General features: G+C 31.0%; 1 protein-coding gene and 1 pseudogene across 3 annotated transcripts; both read right to left on the reverse strand.

Annotated features, from left to right (window-relative positions):
• Window positions 1-248: 248 nt before the first annotated feature.
• LOC137821321 (GEM-like protein 1) lies at window positions 249-9,257 on the reverse strand. Of its 3 annotated transcripts, XR_011082783.1 has the most exons (5): window positions 8,948-9,132; window positions 8,760-8,867; window positions 7,712-7,989; window positions 6,871-7,123; window positions 249-3,175 (listed from the first exon to the last, which is right to left on the reverse strand). XR_011082783.1 is itself a non-coding variant. In XM_068625858.1 (4 exons), the coding sequence occupies exons 1-4, from the start codon at window positions 9,012-9,014 to the stop codon at window positions 6,929-6,931; spliced, it is 648 nt and encodes a 215-aa protein (XP_068481959.1). In that variant the 5' UTR covers window positions 9,015-9,257; the 3' UTR covers window positions 6,799-6,928. The 3 variants fall into 3 exon arrangements, 2 of the variants coding, with proteins under 2 accessions (XP_068481959.1, XP_068481972.1); XM_068625858.1 differs by lacking the exon at window positions 249-3,175 and having other exon boundaries at window positions 6,799-7,123; window positions 8,948-9,257; XM_068625871.1 differs by lacking the exon at window positions 249-3,175 and having other exon boundaries at window positions 6,799-7,123; window positions 8,760-8,875; window positions 8,948-9,135.
• A 4,076-nt stretch (window positions 9,258-13,333) lies between these two features.
• On the reverse strand, window positions 13,334-14,512 carry LOC137808731 (putative DNA (cytosine-5)-methyltransferase CMT1; annotated as a pseudogene).
• Between the last annotated feature and the right edge of the window lie 9,973 nt (window positions 14,513-24,485).

The following is a 24,485-nucleotide window of genomic DNA, read 5'->3' on the forward strand; positions in this document are numbered from 1 at the left end:
TCTTCTTGGCTTTCCTTCAAGCCTGACTCAAACGAAATCATCTTTCTTAAGCATTAATAATTTTTTTGGCTTTTGAATCCATTCCAAGTGAAACTCAAGTGATTTGAACCTTTTCTACTTTTGAAGAAACCTTTTTCGCTTTGGATTAGATCTAAGCTATGACTAAGAAAGTTTAGACTTTCTTGTACTTGAATGACTCTCGCTTGGACTATCTAATAGAAAATTTAAAAGATTCTCTAGCAAGCATATTTTGTTCACTCCAAACACAATGCTATGTCCAGTTGTCCCTTAAGCAACTGCATAAGAGGTTATATTAATCAAATCACTTCACTAGAACAAGTTAACAAACCTCTATAGGTTACACGTTTTTAATCTCCCCTTAAGATTAAGAACTCTAAAAAAATAAAAAACAATCTCTAAGAGAACACATACAAAGCTCACAAGAATATAACTTCATAAAGTGAAAAATTACAAGGTTTAACACTCGACCCAAAACACATTAGATACTCAAAAGCTTGATAACATTTTAGCACTTGTATTTGCAACAAGCTTTCTTGTATTGCTTGTATTACTTGTCTTTCCTTGTATTTTTATCTTCAACTTCAGCCTTTCATATAGCTTCTTGAATATGACCTTTAAGGATCGAAAAAGGTAAGCTTGGATTTTTCATATTTCTAATAACATATCTTCATTTTTTATGATAGATATTTATAATAAAGATTTTGAATTTCAATCTTTCAAAGCATTCTTGGTTTGAATCTATTTAAGAAAACAATTCAAAAAACATTCATAATATATAACTGTTGAAACAATCATAACAATTACAATAAAATCAATAAATATTTTGTTTCCACACAACTTAAATAATTATAATAGAATAATATAAAATTATTTTGTTTTCATATATGTAAAACAATTATAATATAAAAATAAAATTATTTTTTTTATATAATGATATCTAGATTAATTATAAAAGAATCAAATAAAATTATTTTATTTTCATGTAATGATAACAAAATTACACACAGACACACACCTTTATTGTCTTGTGATTTAGCAATGAATTTTGAGGTTTTGTTTCAATACAATTTTGTTCTTAAATTCTCTATAAGAGTTTGTGTTAGAAGGTCTAATCTTTTTAAGTTTTGGTTTTTGTTGAGGAATTTTTTTTGAACACTTGTCGAGAATTCAGTTCTTTTCTTTAATTGGAGTTCTTGGTTAGTTCACTTAGTTCTAATCAATCTCTTATTCATTTAGTTCAAGAGTTAAAAGATAATCATTTCACGAGTAGACCACTTGGAGACGAGTGAGATACTGAATATGAAAGCAAAGACAATGATTTGAACTAGGAGAGAAAACTTAAACCTTGAACCCGTCGAAAGACACAATCTTCCTTAGTAGTCAGCCCTAATGTTGCGTTTATCATTAAAAGCCTCAACCTTCCTACCTTAGCCAGAAGTGGCTAATTGGAAAACAATATCCATTAAGGTACGATTGACTTGGTAAAGAATACTTAAGAGAGTAGCCAAGAGTGGCTAGGTGCCTAAAGAATAATTGGTTAAGCTAGAAGTGACTTGGTAAAGAATACTCGTTGAGTGAGGAGTGACTTGGGAAGGAATACTTCTTGACGGGGTCATCATGAATGGTTGCAATCCAAAAGAATACTCGTTGAGTCAAGAGTGGCTTGGAAAAGAATACTTAATATAAATTATTGTGTGCATTTCTTTCTTTCTTATTCTCTTTACATTATATGTTATTATCGTCCACACTTACAAAGAAAGGATAATTTATTATGAATACATTTATTTTAAAATTACCTTTATTTGAGGGTTTTTTACTAAGGTTTTATACTTCATCTTTTATAGATGCAAGAAATGTTGTTTAATGATTTGATAAAACAAACTTTAAAATAAGTCAAGTGATTTAGTTAAGTTGGTGAGTTTCGTTTGATAAGATCTATCATACAAAAGAGTAGCAATCTAATTACTTGATGAACTAAACCATTGTTTGAGTATTTTCAATAAGACGATATTTGCAAATTTTTTTTGATTAAAAACACAATTCAACCATCTCTTCTTGTGTTTTTTTCTCTATTTTCACAATAACATACCAATTTCTAATTAGGTCTCTAAAACAAATTTGGGTCCTCTATAGTTAGTGTCAAACCTTCTACCTTTGGGAATTAATGTATATTTTCCCTTATCTACTTCAACTTTTATGAAATGACATTTCTATTCCATATGATGACTTTTCATACAATACAAACAACTTACTTAAGATGTGTTTGATGGTTTTCTAAATTTTTTGAAATCTTTATTTTCTCTAGTTGGAAATAAAGCCATGACCAAATTGTTGCAAGATTCACAGTCAGAAAATTTCTCTTTCAAACACGTTTCACAATTAAGGGAGGATTTACAAATCATTTTTAAACCTTCTAAATCAGTTTTAAAATATGTATTCTCCTTTTCTAATTGTTTGACTCTATTTTACATCCATCTATTCTCTCCATTAATTTTATTGTTTGAAAAAGACAGTCTCTTGACTTCTTCATGCATTTCATTGAAAGCATCAAGAAGTTGATCTCTACTTATATTTTCATAAAGGTTAGAACCACTTACACTATTTTCCTTAGAAATTCGACCAGACGGCAAACATAAGTTTGCTTCTTCAATTCTTTTCCATTACTACTAGATTCACTTAAAGAAAATTCATTATCTTCAAATGCAATTTATGCCTTTTTCTTAAAACCCTTTATACTTCTTTCTTCTTCTTCTTTTTTCCAAATGCCTATATCAACTAATTTAAAGAATATTTGCATTTTTATCTTCCAAAGGGGATAGTTTTCACCACACAAAAAAGTGAAGGTTTATTGGTAGCAACACCTTATGTAAATGTTTGATTTTTCAAGAGGGATAGGTTTCACAAAACAATTAAGAAGATAAGAAAAGAAAGATTGCACAAGATAGTTTATATTGGTAAAAATAAACAAAATCCTACATTTAGTCTCAAATATTAAACCTTAGAATAGTTGGTTCCACTATCTTCAAAGAGTTTGTACAAAGCTCTCACAAGTTATTACAAACCTTAAGATAACTAGCAAACAAACTAATCAACTTTTGAACACACTCAAAAGGATATAATCCTAATTGACTCTTGACAATCAAGAGGATGTACACTGGTACACAAAAAAAAACACAAAAATAATTTATTAACTTGTAATAGTAGAAGCAATCAACAAGGTTTAAATCTCAACATAAGACAATCTTGTATTTGAAATCTTGTATAGTTAAGAGAATGAAAGTTGCTTAGAAAATATTGATTTAAGTTTCTTTTGATTGTAGTCATAATTGATTGAAAAGATTAAGTCATAAGCTTTATTTATAGAATTCAGAAAATGTTGATTTAAAATTGATACTGACACATTTAATCGGTTATTTAAGGTGTTAATCAATTATTCTTAGTTAGATTTTGAAAAATAGTTACAACGCTTTTTGTTTTAGTGGATTATGGAATGTGTTAATCGATTATTTTCTCTTTGAAATAAATGCAGAAAAGATACTTAATCGATTATGAAATATGTTAATCAATTAAAATCTTGAGACTTGGTTTTCGAACTTTCTAGTTTACTCGATTAAAAAAGATATTTTATTATTCTATTATGAACCTCATTAAAGAACAATTTAATCAATTATTTAAAAATGTAATTGATTAACATGGTCATAAAACCTTTTAAAACAATTTTTCACTTTTGAAAACTTAGTTTTTTTAACTCATTTTAATATGGTTGTGTGCTGACTATAACCTTGTGAATATATTGTGTGAAATACTCAATAACATATAATGAAATCTAAAATTTTCTAAACATCTTCAATCATTATCATCATCAAAACACCTTTACGTGAGGCTTGGTGTACTCTTCAAGTCCAACAGATTGGTCTCTAAATTTGTCATAAATTTTTCATTTGGTAATGTTCACTAATTGTCTTTATTTTCTTTTCTTAAGTGATTTTGATTAGAATTTTTACCATTTCTTAGTTGAGTAATCTTCTTAATTCTTTGGTACTTTTCCTTTTGTCTCACTTCTTAGTATTTGTCTTACATTTTGTTACTCTTCTGCTATAATTATTCTTATTTTACCATTTTTAGTTTGTCCTTCTTAAGTTCTCTTACTTTTTCCTTGAAGTTGTCACAATATTCTTAGACGTGCATTTAGGAAAACATTTTGTCTTTCACTTGAATTAATTACTTAGATTACTGATTCTTTGACATGTTGAATTAGCTTTAAAAAATTGAATGATCCCTACAAATTTTAATCACTTTGGCTAAGAGGATTTATGAGAGATAGTAATTAGTTTGTTTCTATAAGCCAAGACCATTTGTTTTTTTTTTTTTTAATTTTCTACTAACCTTTCTCTTATAAAGTGTTTGTGTTGTGCTAACATCTTGTGTAAGAACATGTTTAGCCAAGATAATTCTCCTCTTATTTATTCTAGACAAGATAAACTGTATACGAAGGTGAAAGAGCTCTTAAAACAACTAAACCTAACACAAACCACCTTACAAAGATATGAAGGGAGACAACATAAAAGAAGAACTCCTTATAAAGATAGCGATGAATCTTATTAAATGCATAAACCAATGAGTGGAGGGCATGACTTGTATTAAGAGACAAACTGTAAAAGTCATGTAATTCTCAACGTTTTTAGGAGAGTGATCTTGGACTATATTTTGAGTGGGAACCAAAGTAGAGCAAATTTTGAATGCATATATTTTAAGAACATTACTAAAGTTAAACTCGTTACTCTTGAATTTGAAAATTATGCTTTGGTGTGGTGGAATAAATAAAAAAGAAAAAGTGCTTAATGGCACAAGGCTAGTCATTACTACATGTCACGAACTTCAAATGTGTATAGAGATAAATTTATGCCTTCTTTTTATAGAAAAAAAAATTGTACTTAAATCTTCAAAGACTTGTCAAAGGGGAAATGAGCGTAGAGAACTATTTGGAAACCACCAAGATCAAGGTAGAAATAGTAGAGAGCATGGAGGCCACCATGGCTAGATTCATAAATGGTTTTCATGGAGAAATTTAAGATGTAGAGCTACAAGACTACTACTCCTTGAAACAATTGGTGTATGAAACTACCAAAGTAGAAAGACAACTTAAAAGAAGGTAAAATACGAGAAGCTTCTTCCAAGATAACTCAACTCTTATAAGCTTTTGGATATGGAGATATTACCACTTATTTTGTTAATATCAATGAACAAAGTGGTGTATGAAACCACCTAAGTAGGAAGACAAAATAAAAGGAGAAATACGAGAAGGTTCTCCCAAGGTAACTCAACTTCTATAAGTTCTTGGAAATGGAGATATTACTAGTAAGTTTGTTAATATCAATGATCAAATGACATATATTTTTATTTAATTATTATAAAGTCTTATAAAAATTATATTTATAACAAACTTGATACATATTATTTATATGTGCCAATTTGAGAGGAATATTAAATGTATTTTCAACATATGAGCCTACTTACATCTTTACGTAATATATTACACAATCTATATATAACATGTTCCTTACAAGTGCTCAAACACACCAGGATTCATCTATATGAATATCCATCTTATACTGCTACACAAATTACTATTGAATATTCTTCAATTGATTCTATCTTTTTTATTTGACAAAATCATTGGACTTATCAAGCTAGAGTTGTCTTGGTTGTCTTGGTTGAAACTATTTTACTTACTACCTTAGAAATATGGTATACTCATAATTTGGTATGTTTTGAGAAAACTTGAAAAATCTTATGATAGAATTAAAAATATCGTTTATACTTGTGGTAATATAATTGGTAACCGTTGTACTAGTCGTATGAATTTTTCAATTAGGAAATTTAGCATTATCAAAGCTTTTTCAATTGATTATCATCTGAAGAAGGCAAATATCGTAGCACAAGTTATTTGGGAAACTCTTGAGTGTGGATAGGATAAAGATGGAACAACAATGAATGATGATTCCTAGAGAGCACCTTTTGGCGATTTTTTTTGTGATTATAAAGTTGTTATGATAGCTTGTTTCTCTATTTCTCTTGGTAGATACACAACTTTTGAAGTTGAGTTTTGTTAACTGAATGCTATTGAAATGGCTAATTGAAAAAGTGGTTAAATTTGTGGATCGAGAGACTTGAGTAGATGGTTGAATTGTATGACTTTCTTAAAAGAAACGAGGTTTCTTAAAAGATGGTGATCTCCTATGAAGCCCAGACACGGATACGGGTACGGATACGATACGGACACGGAAATACGACTAAATTGAAAATTATAGGACAAGGGACACGGCTATTTATAAACTATTTCATTTTTTATTTCTGGATTTTCTTAAGATTTTTATATATATATTTTTATTTAAATTATTTGTTTAAAATTTTATGATTTTATTTGAGATTTTAGTTAAGATTTTATGTGAAATAAGAGTTTTATTTGAGATTTTAATTAAGATCTTGTGTGAAATAAGAGTTTTATTTGAGATTTTAGTTAAGATTTTATGTGAAATAAGGGTTTGTACAGAGTGAACCGTGTCCCTCCTACGTGTCCAAGGAGTGGACCGCGTCTCCTCCGACGTGTCCTGGAAGAAGGCCGTATCTGGCCCATATAGCTACGTCCGACACCGTGTCGTGCATGCACCACAGATAATCTTTTCATCCTTTCTTAGTATTGATTTCCTTATAGACAAATATCATTTACTTTTTTTTAGTTTGTTTTGTTGATGGGTTTTGTTTGATTCCATAATGTCTAAAAATGTTACATATAATTGCAGGTAGCATAGTGATATTGGTACATAGTTGTTTTATAAATGTTCTAACCTCAATTCTAAGGTGTCTCTATCACATATGTGGAAAATATTTCACGCTTCTTGATCATTCAAGCTTCTCTGGAATGGTTGTGATATTGCTGTAAAACCTCTCTTATAGTCTTGAGAGCTTTGTCATATGCTATAAACCCCATCAAGTAAAATTCATAACCATCCACTGTCACAAGCTCGATGTATTTTTCTGCAGGGTTAAATCTGTTTGAGGAAGGACTAACTGTGCTTAACTGATCCACTTGCACCACAACCTATTCATAAGACCCTTCTAAAATATCAGTATTTGATTATAACAAGAAACTTACCTAATGTTGCAGTTCAGAAATTCAAAAGGGTTTTCAATTTTCATCCTTGATCAAGGGATCTGAAATAGTTGAGTATATCTCCCAAAAAGCAGGGGAGGGGTTAACTTTTTAGTGTATTTGGAAGATGATATGAAAAATGTGTGAATGAGAGTACTATGGTTACACATTTTTAAAACTTAACAGACTTTATACACCACCAGAACATAAAAATCAACAAGGTTTCAGCAAAGTGTATTGATTTATCAGAATGCATTGTTGAAATTTACGTATGTGCTTGCTTGTGAATCTGTGATGTCATTGATGCACTCATATTACTACTGCTAAGACTTTATTTAACAAAAACTACTATTAATAAGTAAATTCATGTTGAAAGTAGTAAGAGAATTGAGAGTGAGTCTTGAGACAACACTAAAATTTAACTCATCAGTTTGTCCTGAGTTTCTTGTGTTAGAAGATTTTACTAGCAACCAATTAGGCCAGCATATATAGTAAATTTCAAACAACTACTTGTTGCAAGGAAACTAGTCAAAGTACCTTGTAATGCAGAGTCTGGTTTTGTTGCTGGGAGAATGGATAATGACACAGTGGATAGTCACTGCAAAAGGCTAATCTTAAATTTGATATATGAAGAGTCCCAATTACAGGTCCAGTGGATGTTGATAAGTAGCATGCAAAGGACTTTATTAGCTTCTCTCCTGGGAAAACTCCAAATGATTGTTGAAATAATGCATCAGACCCTCCTAGTGTAAGCACCTTTGTTCCCTGAACAATTCTAGCCACTGCTGCATCAGCAAGACTAGAACCAATTCTGACTGCAGTATATATATATAATATATAATACATTAGAATTTATGTCTATAGATTTGTAAGAAACTTGAGTATAAAATACTTTAGAAATTAAGTCTATAGATGTACAAGTTATAGATAGATAGAAATGCAAGAACTTTAATTCTTGCATGATTGGCAAGGAAGTTTGAGAATTTGGCTTCCAATGCAAGAAAATTTGTCTATTTATTACTTGACATTAATTTTCGTTTCAGTCTCACCTTAAAAAAATCAGGTGTTGTTCTTTATATGAAAAGATGATTGCAAATTAGTTCCTTTCATTTGTCAAAGTTATAACAGTATTACATTTGGGGTTAAGATGGTCAAAGTTTGTCCTACATGGAATCTGTATCATCTCAGCAGAGAGAATGGAACAACCTAATAATTAACATTGTTCCAAATCAAAATCAACAATTTTTCAATTACAATGTTTGACAGAGTGTAATACTTTTTTACAACCTCTAAAATTATTGACTCTCATAATTCATAAAATTGTTGAAAAAGAGTCTTTATTAAGATAACTTATTGTCTTCAAAATCTTTAGAACCTAGTTTTGTTGAGAGCATCAAGGTTTCAATTTGAGATGTTTAAAATTACTTTTAATCTTAACTATAAAAGAGAAAGAACAATGTGTTGGACTATTAGATATACCAGAATTGTATCTATCTTAAACAAATTTAGTGTCTGTCCTCAAATAATCAGATTATCAATGGAGAAAAGAAAAAAACAATAAAAGTGACAGTTGAAGTAAGCTCACTATGATTCCAGAGATTATCTGCCAAAATCTCAGCTCTTTTAGTTGCATCTCCAACCTTCCTGCTGCAGTGGTTTAGTGCATCACATACTGTATCCATTGGGTTTGGACCTGAAAACCTAAACTGTCATTAATCAAACAGAAAGGGACTTACTGACAGAACACAATATCTTGGAACATTAACCACTCACGGTTGGTCTGAATAGGAGACATATGAACATAAGGGTTGTTGTTGCTGCCATTATCATTATTGGACATGCTAGTTCAGAGTTACTTCAGAAGAGGTTCTTCTGTGATCTTTTAGTTTATAGAGAAACCTTGATCATCAATAATGGATGCACACAAGAAGATAGAGATGAGAGAGTGACAAAATGGAATAGAATAAATAGAAAATGATGTGGGCATGATGAAATATATGTGGGTCCAATCTGTTTGAGAAACAAATAAAGGAGAAAAAATTAGATAACACTAAGGTCATGAGAGTTGAATTATGAGTGTGAATGCATAAAGAACATTGATGAAAAGAAAAAAGCTAAGTATATTTAAAAAATAAAATGGTTATGAATTAAGATTGTAAGCAAAGTAAATGGAAATTATGATTGATGGATTAGGTTGAGGATAGAGGAACATAACACCGAAAGACAGATGCTGACAAGGATTAGAATCTGATGCTAAAAAGAACAAGTTGGTGACAAATGATGTTTTCACTTGTACAGAGAATTTGTTTTGTTTTTTGTTTTTATCTTTTTTGAATAATTCAGAAGATCTTCTTTTGGGAAAGACTTTTTTTTATAAAAAAGTAGACATTATGTACTATTATATATTTAGTGAATTGATTATAAGTAAATATTATATTATATTATAATATTATCTTGTCACTCGTTTTATCTTCTTATGATAATATATTTCTTGTTTAAAGAAGAAAATTGTTTACATTTGATACAAAGAACAAAGTCTCTTCCCCTCGTTGTTAATTTTCAATAATGATAAAGGTATAATATTAATAATAGTTACTTATTTAGGAGGTAGGAATAAAAAACATGAAGAGGCTTGTGTAATTGCAAAATCTAGCTAGTATAAATTATTTTTCAAGTTTTGTTGTATCAAGAGTTTTAGATTCTTGAAATTTGTAGTTATTTGTTTTTTTATCTATATCCATAGTTTCATAAATATGTGATATAATAAGTTTTGGGTCTCCATCTACAAGTCTTAATACTTTTTTAAGTGGAATTACACACCTGAAACAATATTAAATGGATTTCCATAATCTATCATCACATAAAACAATTTTCACCACTTGTTTACCTTCATTTTTACTAGCATGATTACTGTTGGTCAATTTTTGTGAAACAAATATATTTCAAATAATATTTTTCTATTATGCTATGCATGGTAGGATAATAAAAGCAGTTACAAATCTTGTGACTGCTGGTAGAGCTAATTATTTTCTTTTTTGGAATACTTTCTATACAAGTTTAGGACTCATGTGTGCTTATAAATGAAAGTTGTGACCTTTTTGACATTTGTAATGATATTATAAAATACTGGGAGTTGACAAATTATAACATTTGAACAAATAAGAAGCTTTAAATTCTTTCCATATTCAACAATAAATTATAACATTTGAACAAATAAGAAACTTCTTACTAAATTAAATGGTAAAACATTACTATATATGCGTTAAAATGTCTAGAATCACCAGTTATATGTTTTTAAACATTTCATTCATGATTTTTAGGGGTGGACAAAAATCCAATTGAGACAACTCTTTCATTTTTGGACTAATCCAATCCATTAAACATCCATTTATTTAAATATAATTTTGTTAACAAGCAAGATGATTTCATGAATATCATACACTAACTCTTACAACTTCTCACTTCTTTTCACCTTCATATATTTCTCCATTCTTCTTCCTTTTTCTTTTTTTACTTTATTATCCTCTTTTTTAATTCTTAGAATAATTTATTTCTATTATTTTTATTTTCTTTTGTTAAAACTAAAACTCGTTCTATAAAAAAAACTTAACTGTCACAAAATCATATATTAAAATTTAAAAATTTTGTTTGGATTTTTTTACTTTTTTTTATTTGTACTATTTCTTTTTTTTCACAAACAAATTTTTTATTTCCTTCACTAAAATACTGTACAGATTTTTAGTTGTCTTCAATTATATATACGTGGGAAGGACATGTCATGCAAACAATAATATCACCAAGAAATTTTATGAAAAAATATATTTATATTTAGAGAATATTCTATACAGTAAGATATAAATTCAATGATTGATTTTTTACACTCATTACTTTAGTAAGAATATTAAAAAAATCACAAATTTTATGTATAGTTTGTAATGGTATACAATTACTTTTTCTTTGAATAATGATTATTTGTAATGTTAATGTTTAGTATTATTAAATTATAATATTATTATATTTTCTTAATATTTATATAATATTAAACTTTTTTATATATTATTATGTTAATTTTTTTAAATAGATTTAATTTTAAAATCCAATTCAATTTCTTTTTTTATTAAAATATGGTTTTGTATTTAAAATTCAATCCAAATATTTGGATTTGGATTTACAAAAATTCAAATTGTTTTTATAAAAAAATATGGATTTGGATTTTAAATTTGATCCAAATATTTGGATTTGGATTCGATTTGGATTAAATTTTACAAAATTCAATCCATGACCACTCTTAATGATTTTTTACTTTATAATTCTTTGTTTATTACTATATTGGATCTCCACTTCTTCAAAACAATCATGAGGATTTGCTTCTTTAATTTGTTTTTATCTTCTAATAACTTCATAAACAAGTTTTTGATATTGTCAAGAACATATGTACATGCAAATGGAATTTTCATTGTTCCAACCAGATGATGTTTCATTCTTACAACACGACTCCAACAAGTAACATACTTATAATTGACTAGAAATTTATAAAAAGGAATGCTTTCACAATAATTTCATGTAATATCTATTTCTTTCTTTCGCTGGTCTGACTCATTGTTTCTACCAACAAAGTCAAACAAACAACAATTGATTTTTTTTCTCCTAAAATAACAAAATAAACAAAATCCTTAAAAAAATCACTTTTGTAGAAAAAAAAAAGAAAAAAAAATATAATAACAAATACAAGAACAATTCTATATAAAAAAATAAAAAAAAATTATATAAACATATACTTAAATAATCTTATACAATAAAGTAAAACAACTACTTAAATAATTTTATATTAAAAATAACATAAACATAAACTTAAATAATTTTATATAAAAAAAATAAAAAATACAAAAATATATTTTAAAATGATTTAAATAAAAAACAAAAGAATCACTAAAAAATGGTTAATGTTGCATAAAAAACGTACAAGATAATGCATCTACTTATTTTAAAAGTGAAAAATACAATCTAAAATTATCTATAAAGTGTGAAAACACTACAAGAAAAATTGCTTTTAGAAACTAAAATTTTGCTCTAAAATGATAAAATTAGTTACTAACTTAATTATAAACTAATTTAGAATCTAATAGTAATAAATGACTAAAATCATGGTCACTAATTTTAGATACCAATTTAGATTCTAATTTAGGAATCAATTTAGTTACCATTAAATAAAAATCAATTTAGTGACCAAATATATAGAAACTAATTTAGTGACCAATTATATATAAACCAATTTAACAACCAATTTCATTGAAACCAATTTAGTGACCAAAATATGTAAAAACTCATTTAGTGACCAAATATATAAATACCAAAAAATGATCACTATATTGGTAACTAAATAATATAATTTATTATAAAATATTATTTTATTTACCTACTTAATCTTTCATATTTTATATTTATTTGTAGACTTAAGTTCACTAATTTTAAAATAAATTTATAGAATTTGTCAACTCAAAGCAATTATATATGTTCAGAATCCAAATATGGTTAGAAGTGAGCCTTTTTTTCAAATTTTACAATTTTTTTTATGAAATATGAATGTAAACTAAGATTGTGGTAGAAACTAGAAGATAATCACATAAACCCAAGTTGAAATTATTTTATTGTTGCAGTTGTTTGAAATCTACTTTCAACTTCTATTAATGTCCATGAGTTATATGTACTAGAAAGTTTAGTCTATTTATATCTTGTTTGAATTTATATTTTTTGTGCCTACTTGCAACTCCCAGGGCTGTTGAAAAAAGTAAGAGAAAGACCTAGGAAGCGCGAGTGTTCCTCTCTATCCATTAAACTGTCTACAAGCTTTTGGGCTATATGGGGAACAAATCAATGACTATCTTGGAAGCTAGAATGGAAGGATTGTTACAAATCATTAGGTAACAAAACACACAACAATGGATAAAGGAATGAAAGAATGAAAAAAGATTTATGCAAAAGGTGCTCACTGGAAGTAAGGTAGATAATAACAATGTTGATTAAATGATGTCAAGTTTCATTAATTTAAAAACATTTTGATTTTGAATATATAATTATAAGTGTACATACAAAGTGATACAACTTTCCTCTGGATCTTCTAGTGTACACTCGCACTTACATTGGAGAAAAGAAACAATCTCAATTTGATTTGTCTTCATCATCCTCAGTTTTGACAAAAGATGAACGGGCAAGATAACTTGGATACATAAAGGGAAGGGTTGCCAAAGGTTTATCATCAGACAATCCCTGACAGGACAAACCAAACGTGTATCCCATTGCAAGAGCTACAAGAACAACAATAACATTTCCAACTTGTGTGTACCTGTAGAACCATAATAATATTGCAACCAAGTTAGTTATAACTTATGGTAATGAAAGAGAAAGAATACTCAATGGACTAATATATGGCTAAATCAGGAATATATCAAAGGGGTTTTTGAACTTTGCTAAATCCTACCTCTCTTTAATAGATCCACAAAGTTTATAACAATCGGGAAATCCTTGTAATCTTGCATTCTTTCTGATAGTTAGTACTCAATTTTGTGTTGGGTGAAGAATGACCTGACAATAAAGTAACATTCAAATTCAACAATGCATACAAAAGAATTGAAAAAACTACTATTCACATAACCATTCCAAATAGCTAAGATGGAACCATGATTTTGATTATTACTTCAAATGAAATATAATTAATCAAAAGAATTTTTTCTGCATTTGTTTACCAAATCAAGTCAAATAATGTACAGAATGAAAGTAATAACCTGATTGTGAGGCTCAACCCTTGGAACCACTGTTAACACAATATCGTCCCACCACAAACAACCAAATGGGATGTGTGTTTGCCAGCAAGTTATATTAGGAATTCTGATACAAACAACTAAAAGCGTAATAGAATCAATCACCTTATTTGCATATACTTACTTAGAAGAGGTCCCACGGACGAATGTCATTGCATAATCCGGAACCTATGCATGAACATAAAATAAATATGAATTAGAGATAGGTATTCAACAAAGAAACAATGTAAAAGTTCCTACAAAAAAGAAGACAATAGCCTAGTACCAAAGGCTTCCGAGAGTCTAGCTTCATTCTTTCAACCGATGGATCCCATTAAACTTTATTGATCTTAACAAGTACTCCAAGTAGATCTCTGAAGTTTGTACCTATAAAAGTTACCAAGGACCAACAAAATTAGAATAAACCAAAATAAATTTTCTAACAAAACATAATGTCAAGTTATGGAACCTTCTTTTGGGGAATCCGACAAACTCTGTCATAATCATCTTTGTTCAATTCCAGAGGACGATGATTTTGCATTCTTTCAAATTTTACAACAAAAACTTCAATAAAAAAATTTAAGAAACCCCTAATTGAGCAGAACAAAAAACAAATTATGACTAAGCTAAAAATATATATTACAAGTGCGTACTTACAACTAATTTTTTTCTAAACATGAAAAAACTTCAACGAAACTTACAAACAAACAAAAAATGGAGTATACATATCGAAATTAGAAATCACAGAGACATTTGAAAAAGGTTTAAAGTTCTCGTAGATTCCTAAAAATTGTAAATGAGGCAATACAACATGAGAACATAATCTAAAGTTTTAAGATGGGGAAGATACATAGTGAATACAGTTGCACGGAGCTTAAATGAGCAAACACAAAAATAAAAGGTAAAGGGAGAGAATCGAGCACAAATCAAAACTTACGATGATAAGCTTAAAGAGGTTGGTCTCCTTCGGAGCAGAGAAACGTCATTGTTACGGAGTGCGTTGTCGTCGCAGAGTGCATTGGCCGTTGCCAAGATAGATAAGTAGAAAAGGTTAAAGAGAGATAAACTTAGAAATTCAACTCCTAGAGACTATTTGCTCAGATTTAAGAAAATTAAATAAGTTTTTGAAAAGTATGTTAGGAAAGTATTTGTGCATATCTATTTAAATTAATTAATAAAACTTTTAATTTAAATAATATTTTGAATTTAATTTTATGTTTAAATCAAATAAAAAGATTTAAATACTATTTTAAATGTAATTTTTAATTTGATATTAATTATTTTAATATTGTACTAAAATTAATAAATTAGTAAATTTGTTGATATTAATTTAAAATATTTTATAAATTATAAATTAAAAATTAATTTTATAAAATTTAATTACTTCAAAATTAATATATAAATTCAAATAACAAATTTAAGTATCTAATTATATGATGATTAGAAACTAAAAAATTAGTTTCTAATTTTATTATTTTTATAGACCAAAAGTTAGTCTCTAAATAAATTAAAAGTGATTTAAAAAAATGTTTCGAATTACGTCTTAACAAGAGATAAAAAAAAAAATCTCTAATTTTTTATTTTATTTTTATTATTAACTACTAAAAATACGGTATCTAATTATATTATAATTTTTTTTATCAATAATAGATATTTTTTTTGTGTGTAACCATTTTTAGTTTATAAAATAGCATATAAATTAGTTACAATAGAAATTATTTTTTTTTAAATTAATTATTATTAAATCATTTTCTTGTTAGTGTAAATATTATAATAGTATCACACATTCGAATTTAAAAAAAAAATAATAATCTAGAAGTATCTATTAAGTGAAATAAAAAATAAAATAGTATTAAAAAATATAGTCAAAAATAAGAAAACACAATCTAGAAGTATCTGAAAAGTAAGATTAATATTAAAATAATATTAAAACATACTGGACTACATATAAATTATATAATGCTATTTTATAGCACAAATGACAACCTATTTTTCTTTTATTTTAGTTTATGAGAATTAAAAAATATTTTATTAACTTATTATTTAAAAAAAAAATATTGTGAAATTGTTTTTTATTATTTTGAAAAAAATGTGTGTATGTGGCCTTTTAAGGGTTGGGATGGATTATTTAGGCCTGAAAATACACTGGGCACTGGTGGGTTAGGTGTCCCCAAATTGATTGCACTTAACATACATGATATATATAAAAAATTGAGATAAATGTTAAAATAACATTAAAACATAGAGTAAGTACTAAATCTATTAAAACGTAAGAAAACACAATCTAAAGTGCGAAAGTTGGTATTTACCTTAAAAGTAGATGTTTAATTTAACTCTGCAAACATGTTCTTCCTCTCCACTGTAGCTTCCTATGTGCTCTGGTAAGTTTATGTTGTTCTTTTTTTTCTATTGGTTTTATTTCTTCTTCTGGTATGAGTTTACAAGGGATAAAGTATAACACGAAGAATAATGTAGTGAACATACCTATGAAAAGCATAAGAAAGCACATGAGTTTGTTGAAATAACTAATGCAAAAAAACATAACCAAACTAGACTAGTAAATTAGTAAGCCTTTTCTCCTTATTCCCTCCTCGTAGTAAACAAAAGAAACCTTGAGAACACGAGTTTCATCTAGAAGGTTGACTATGATGTCTATAACAAGTGGAAGAATTGCAAAATCATGCATGAGAAAGAAATAGCATTGAAATTAAATATATCCAACTTGAAATAGCTGTCAAAGAAATAATCATGTTATTAATAATTTAATAAAATAACACACATTTATTCTCTTCCATAGCAAATAAAATGAAGAACTTATACTTATATAAATTTCATAATAAAATACTAAATAAATTTATCATGTTATAATAATTTAAAACGAGGATATGTATGAAAACTAGACTCTTCTCTTTGATTAAGGAGTGTTTAGGTTAAAGAGAATGAGTTGAGAACTATCTTTGGAGTAAACCTTTTCCTATATGTTTTCTTAAAATTTTCTGAAGTTTTAATAAATTTAGGAAACATGTTTTTAATTAAGAGATTTCACTTCTAGTTTCTTTTAATATTTTTTAATCAATAATTAATTATTGTTGATTAAAATTGAAATATTTTTCACAAAAGGATTTAAATCAACAAGAGTGATAAAGGGTTTTGTACTAGACAAAGTGCTCGGATGCTCGGACATCGATGCACGGACGTGAGTATGTCAGCTCGATTGTTGGAATCAAATGGTGGGTCATGAGTTTGGTCCAGTTATATTGGTAAACCCGCTAGATACTAATTAAAATAATATTTTTGTTATATATTAAAATAAGGTTATTAGCAAAATATGTTTTTAACCTAACAGATAAGTGTGCGTGGTTGTTAAGATACATAAATATATGCATACAATTGTTGGTTGAAAAACTAAAGTTGTTAAATAAGAGAAGCACCGTGAGTAAGGGTGTCCACGTAAACAAAATATTTTCCTACTGTTAGCACCTGAAGTGGTGCCCCGTTAGCAGGTAATTTTTCTATTATTATTTTATGCTTTCAGTAGAGATAAGATTCTCATGAGAGAAAGTTGTTATAAGAGTAGTTATAAAAGGGGCTTGAGTCCTCTGGTAAATGTACTTGTTTTTTACACTGAGACTGAATACTTATTTGATTTTAGTAAACTCTCACTGACTTGATTGTCGGAGTGTGATAAATAGGTAGAGCCCCCTCTGTTTCAACAGAGCTACGTTCCAGTGCAACAAGAGGACGTAGAACAAATTCCAAAGGAGACAGATCAGAAGTGGAGCTTCTCACTAGAGTCAATCGGCAAGAAAGTCAATCGGCAAGAACATTTGGCACCCACCGTGGGGCTCGATAAAACCTGATCCCACCCACATTTGTGTTTGAAGCTTTGCAACGTGATGAGGAACACTTGACAAGGACCATTGGGATCTGAAGGAGGAGATGCCCCCACTTTACAGCAACTCATGGAGACCATGAGGGCTTTCCAGGAAGCCAATGAGCAGTAGGAGCAGGAACGAATTTAGCAAGAAGCTAAAGCCAAGCAGGAGAAGCTGCGAGCAGAGGCCCGAGCTGAGCAAGTGCTTCTGCAGGATCAACTGATGGTAGACATAGAGGCTTCTCGAGCAGCAAATGAGGAATTGCATAAGACCATTGAGGACTTACGCAAGAGTCTACAACAATGTGACCGACGAGGGTCGAGTTTGCCCTTGAGGAGTCGTTCAAAGCCATTTTTGCAAGCGATAATGGATGAGCTTGTGCCACAGAACTACATCAAGCCCAAGATTATTTTCACAGGCGTGGAAGATCCTGAAAACCATTTCATGGCATTCAATGCCCATATGGTTGTTTTCGAAGGAACGAATGTTGTTCAGTGCAAGATGCTTATGAGCACATTCGCAGGTACAACCCTATAATGGTTCAGTGGGCTTCCCATGGCCACATCACTTCATTTGATCAATTCACCAAACTTTTTACAGAACAGTTCTGCATCAACCAGGTGAAGCCTTTAGTATTGTATGACCTTTTCAACGTGAGGCAGAGGGAAGGGTGTCTTTGAAGAACTACTTGAACAGATTCTGGGCGCTTACGGTAAGGCTCCAGACCCATGAAGAGGTTGTGATGGTTACCACTTTCGAGCAAGGGATTGTGGCAGGACCATTTAGTGATTCGCTAATCAGAATCTGACGAAGACGTTCTCCGAGGTGTGACAGCGGGTTGTTTCTCACATCAATGCGAAGGAGGTCATGGCCACGAAGCACGACAACTCGTTCTCAAGGCAGCCAAAACCTAAGGAGAGCAGCCAAGCCTAACCTCTGAGGGTTAACGAGATCTTGACTGGGAAGAGAATGAATTCAAGGTACTTACCATATGCGGCCAGGAGGAACGTGCCCAAGGTGAAGGCCAAAGAGGAGTTTTGGATTCGACCCAAGTTCCAAGTATCCTACAAGAAATTGTTGGGCATGCCAGGAATCGTGGAAATTCTGAGGTTCTCTCAGAAGACTGATAGGAATCTAGGGCCACAAAAAAAGGTCTGGTGCGAATTCCACAAGGGATTTGAGCACGACATTGAGCGATATATAGCTCTAGGTCACCAACTTGCGAGCTTGGTGAAGGATGGATTCTTGAAAGAATAACTTGAGGCGCACCAGGAAGAACGACAGGGAGAGGTTGCTCCTAGGGACCAAGCACATGAGATACCAGTCCATGGAAAGCTGAACACCATCCCAGGAGGATTTTATGGAGGAGGGAGCTCTACTTCCAAGCGTAAGTGATACACGAGAGCAGTGATGACCGTGGAGGTGAGGAGACCCGACCATCCACCAGAGCCCGCTCTCTGTTTTACAAGCTCTGACCTGGAGAACATGGTTCCTCATAAGGATGATCCAGTGGTGATATTTGATGTCACCGTGGGAAGGAAGGTACACCGAGTTCTCATTAACCAGGGGAGCTCAACTAATGTGATGTTTTGGTCAACATTCAACAGTTTGTAGTTATCTCCCGACTAGCTAAGGTCGTACGACGAAAGATCAGGTGGAAGTGCGATGATACATCGAGCTGAGGATGAATTTTTCTGATGGCACCTCAGCTCGGACGATGAACGTCAGGTACATTGTAGTTAATGCCTCTTCATCTTATAATTTGCTTTTGAGGAGACCTTCTTTGAACAAGTTGGGTGCGGTGGTCTCAACGAGGCACATGAAGATGAAGTTTCCTTCTCTTGATGGAGGAGTGATCACCATCAAGCCTGATCAGAAGAAGGCGAGGAAATGCTACGAAAGTAGCTTGAAGAGCAAAAGGGGAACATACTCAATCACTGTTCAGGCGGGAGAGCCAAAAGAGATTGTGGAAGTTGGAATTGCCAGTGAGAGACGACCTAGATCTAATGGTGAGGTTCATGAAAAAGAAATAGGAGGGAAGAAGTTCAAGCTTGGCACATCAATATGTCAAGAGTTGCAGGAGAAGATAGCTGAGGTGATATCAAAGCACATGGATGCTTTCGCTTGGTCATCCGCAGACATGGCCGGGATAGACCCAGATTTTTTATGTCATAGGCTTACCATGGATGAGAAGGTTAGGTCGGTAGTCCAGAAGCGGAGGAAGTTCAATGAAGAAAGATGCCTAATCACCAGAGAAGAAACTTAGAAGCTTTTGAATGCTGGCCACATAAAGGAAATCCAATACCCTGAGTGGTTGGCAAATGTGGTGTTGGTGCAGAAGGCTAACGGGAAGTGGAGGATGTGCGTTGACTTTACCAACCTGAACAAGGCCTGTCCCAAGGATTCTTACCCGCTTCCAAGTATAGATTCCTTGGTGGACAGTGCCTCGGGTTGTCGAATTGAGCTTCCTGAAGGCGTTCTCGGGGTACAACCAAATCCGTATGCACCCTAGAGACGAGAGCAAGACTGCCTTCATGGCCGAGTTTGCCAGCTACTGTTATAAGGTCATGCCCTTTGGCCTCAAGAATGCTGACACCACTTACCAGAGGTTGATGGATAGGATTCTTGCCCCAATGATTGGGAAAAACGTGCAGGCATATTTAGACGACATGGTCATCACATCAGAAGAGAAAAATCAGCACATTGCTAATTTAGACGAGCTATTCACGACAATAGCTAAGTACAATTTGAAGTTGGACCTAGAGAAGTGTGTGTTTGGGGTAGAAGTAGGGAAGTTCCTTGGGTTTTTGCTCACTGAAAGGGGTATAGTGGCGAACCCTGACAAATGTGTTGCAATCATAGGGATGAGGAGTGTAACATCCCTATTTTTTTCCCCATATTTGTTAATATATTATGCATGCAATATCTAATTAACATGTAAACATATATTAGGTTATCATATTTGTATCTTAAAAAGATATCCCTCTTCATAGGGAGTTAATATATACATCAAAAGTTTAAAAAAAAAACAAAAGGAACAAAGCATTCAAAGGTAAATCTATCCATTACTCCAGTTGCTCACTGAGGAGCTCTATTACCTGCAATCTCATCTGCTCCCGTGTAAAACACGATCATCACAGATAAACAAACAAACACAAACAAATAACAGGGTAAGCTAGCTATGTAAAAATTTCTATATAATTTCATGTCAAATTAATCAACATAATTCATTAAGTCCCATACAATTTCTCAAATCATCAAGTGTCTATTAAAATTTCATAATTCATCTTTTCACATGTTAGACTTCTACTGACTCATAACACATAGACACTTGACTCTACTTCCGGAAGACTCGTGTGTTGACTTAGACTCAGAGATCTGCACCTGTCATACTACATCACTGTGAAATCCACACAACTATGCGCATAATTAATCTCAATATCATCTCTCTCCTAGTATGACAAGGTTAATTCATATAACAGGTCAAGTTAATTATCTTTCAAACAACTTACCCATTCATATCAACCTCCTTCGACTCTCACCACCTGAATAACTTCATCTATATGATTCCATTATCTCAGGAGAGTCAGGATATCTCCTTCTAGACGAATCCCTAGTCAATGCACATCCTAAACAATCTTAACACGGTATTTTCTTTCCTGAAAATACTATGTCTCGATTAGAATTCATGTTTTGAACCTCATAATATCCACCATCAAACAATCAAATCATACCAATGTTTAGAATTTCCAAAATACACAACAATTCATTGACTAATCATATATATGTCTAATTAAAGAGATTTTCAATTAACTATACATGAAATATAAGTTTACATACTTTATAAGAAAAACTATATAGAAATAAATAAATAAATCTTTTAAAAGCAAATAAAAATTTGTTTAATATTTTTATTTATTTTATTTTTTATTTTTATTTTTATTTTACTTTAGCTTGAGCTAGAATTCGCTAACTTGAGCTAAAATCCACCAGAGAGCACCCAAAATTTTAGCTTGAGCTAAAATCCTCCAAAGAGCACCCAGAATTTTAGCTTGAGCTAAAATCCTCCAGAGAGCACCCAGAATTTTTAGCTTGGGCTAAAATCCTCCAGAGAGCACCCAGAATTTTTTAGCTTGGGCTAAAATCCTCCAGAGAGCACCCAGAATTTTTAGCTTGAGCTAGCACTTGCTAGCTTGAGCGAAATATGCAGAAAAATTCTGCATAACTTAATATACCTATTAGATTATAAATCAATATCTCATTCAATTCATAAATTATAAATCTACACATTACATTGACAGTTCCTGTTCAGCATGATACAATCACTCTCATTGAATCATTGAGTTATTATGTCCATTTATACATATATATGATTTCTAATTCTGAAACCATTTAAATCAAACAACCAATTCTCAATCACAACACTTTCAATTTCAATCAAACTACAATCTACTCAGAACAAGAAATCTTGCAACAAAATCTGGAATTGGTGACCCCGTCACACTCATATTCAAATCTTCTAACCTAGGGTTCTATTGAAGATTTTAAACTAGCTTCCCTTACCTTTACTTGAGCATATGCTCACGAAGAGTTCCAAACCTACCAAAATCTTCAAAAGTAGCTTAACCTGCACCACAGAGTCCTGATAAAAAATCTAACTATATCTCTAAGACTCTGATCTACTAAAGACTAATCCTAAAACTAAAAGAGGCACATGCATTCACTTAGATTAAGATAGACCTACAAGTTCGAAATTTGACTCGGAGAAGGGTAAAAATTGAACTTACTCTATCAGAGATTCTGATTGGGCAATCTTATAGGATTCACTGCCAAGAGTCCAATGGCAAACTCCGATCGCCAAACTGATAAGCAAGGAGATCGGAATCTTAGAGAGAAGGGAGAGAAAAGGAAAAAGAGGAACAAAATTGAACTTACTCTTTAAGAGATTCTGATCGGGCAGTCTTGTAGTCTTCGTTGCCAGGAGTCCAATGGCAGACTCCGATCGCCAAACTGATAAGCGAGGAGATCAGAATCATAGAGAGAAGGGAGAGAAAGGAAAAGGGAAACTTTTAGAGAGATGGTGGTTCTTTTAAAATGAAACCTGAATAACTGAATTTTCTATTTATATGTCATTTTCATTTTTAATAATAAAATATTCAGGTATCATTTAAAATATATCACTTCTACTCTAAGGTTATTTTCTAGATCCTTACAAGGAGCCATGTCAGCGTAAAGGAGGTTCAATGGTTAATGGGACGTATGGCTGCCCTGTCTCGATTCTTGTTAGCTAGTGGAGATAAGGGGTATCCATATTTTCAGTGCTTGAAGAAGAATAACCAGTTTGTTTGGACTCGTGAGTGTAAAGAAGCCTTCATCAGGTTGAAGAAGTACTTGGCCAGTCCTCCTGTCCTTTGTAAGTCGCTTCCAGGTACCCCCATTCGTCTTTATTTTGTGATCACAGATCGGGCAATCAGCTCGGTCATTGTGCAAGATCAAGATAAGGTCCAGAAGCCGGTTTACTTTGTGAGCAAGGTTATTGTAGGGACTAGAAACGCGGTACCAAGCCATTGAGAAGGCCGCTTTAGTGGTGGTATTCATAGCTCGGCGGCTCCGCCACTACTTTTAGAGCTTTACTATGATTGTGATGAATGATCTGCCCATCCACAAGGTCCTTCAGAAGCTTGACATAGCAAGTTGGATGGTTCGTTGGGCAGTTGAGTTGTCTGAGTTCGATGTGCTGTACGAACCCCGAAGACTGATAAGGGCCTGGTGTATGCTGATTTCATGGTAGAGCTGTCATATGAAGGTTCCCAATCTGATCCTAATGACTTATAGTGGGTCCTTTCGATGGATGGGTCCTCTAACCAACAGGGGAGTGAAGCTGAGATAATTCTAGAAGGGTCAAGTGGGTTGTTAATTGAGCAAGTCTTGTTGTTCGCTTTTAAAACTAACAATAACTAGGCTGAGTACAAACCGTGGGGAAAGAAGAGGTTTTAAATCTTCGATTGTTTTAAATATAAAAAAAATTCGTAAAGGTAATATGCTATTCTTGTAAGGATTAATTTATTTTTAATGAAAATGTTATTTTATATATTATATTAACATAAATTCAGCCATTAAAAAAAAGACTAATAACATAAACTTAGAAATATAACAAAAATATGTGTTGACTCTATATTTATGATAATAATAAAGTAAAAAAATAAATATAAACTATAAAACGAATTTATTTTTTTAATGATAATATACAATAATATTAACTACAAAAATTAATAAATTAATAATGTGGTAGATGTTTCAAAATATTTTCATACAAAATACAAACTACGATTATACTAAAATTATAAGAGACAAATTTAAATGTTTATATCAACAAATTGTACTCATTATTATATAACAAAATTAAACAAATTAACTTAACAAATTCTATAAATTTCCAACAACATGACAAATTTAAATATCACTTTATACTTTCAGTTTTAAATTTGAATTTAATTACACCTTTCATATTAAAAATTATTACAAAGAAGGTTTTACCTTTGCCTCTTTCTTTTCCAACATTTATTTTAAATATTTCCACAATAATACATTCCTTATTTAAGTTTTAAAATTAATTGTTGACATTAAACAATTAATGTC

Source organism: Phaseolus vulgaris, chromosome 11 (assembly GCF_000499845.2).
Source record: "Phaseolus vulgaris cultivar G19833 chromosome 11, P. vulgaris v2.0, whole genome shotgun sequence".
Taxonomy (NCBI): Eukaryota; Viridiplantae; Streptophyta; class Magnoliopsida; order Fabales; family Fabaceae; genus Phaseolus; species Phaseolus vulgaris.

What these genes read in the sequence shown, in the direction of transcription:
- LOC137821321 (XM_068625858.1), bottom strand. Translation starts at nt 9,014, where the DNA reads ATGTCCAATAATGATAATGGCAGCAACAACAACCCTTATGTTCATATG. An exon ending in GTCTCCTATTCAGACCAACC is followed by an intron (nt 8,868 to 8,947) that starts GTGAGTGGTTAA and finishes TTAGGTTTTCAG; the next exon opens with GTCCAAACCCAATGGATACA. An exon ending in AGATAATCTCTGGAATCATA is followed by an intron (nt 7,990 to 8,759) that starts GTGAGCTTACTT and finishes TATATACTGCAG; the next exon opens with TCAGAATTGGTTCTAGTCTT.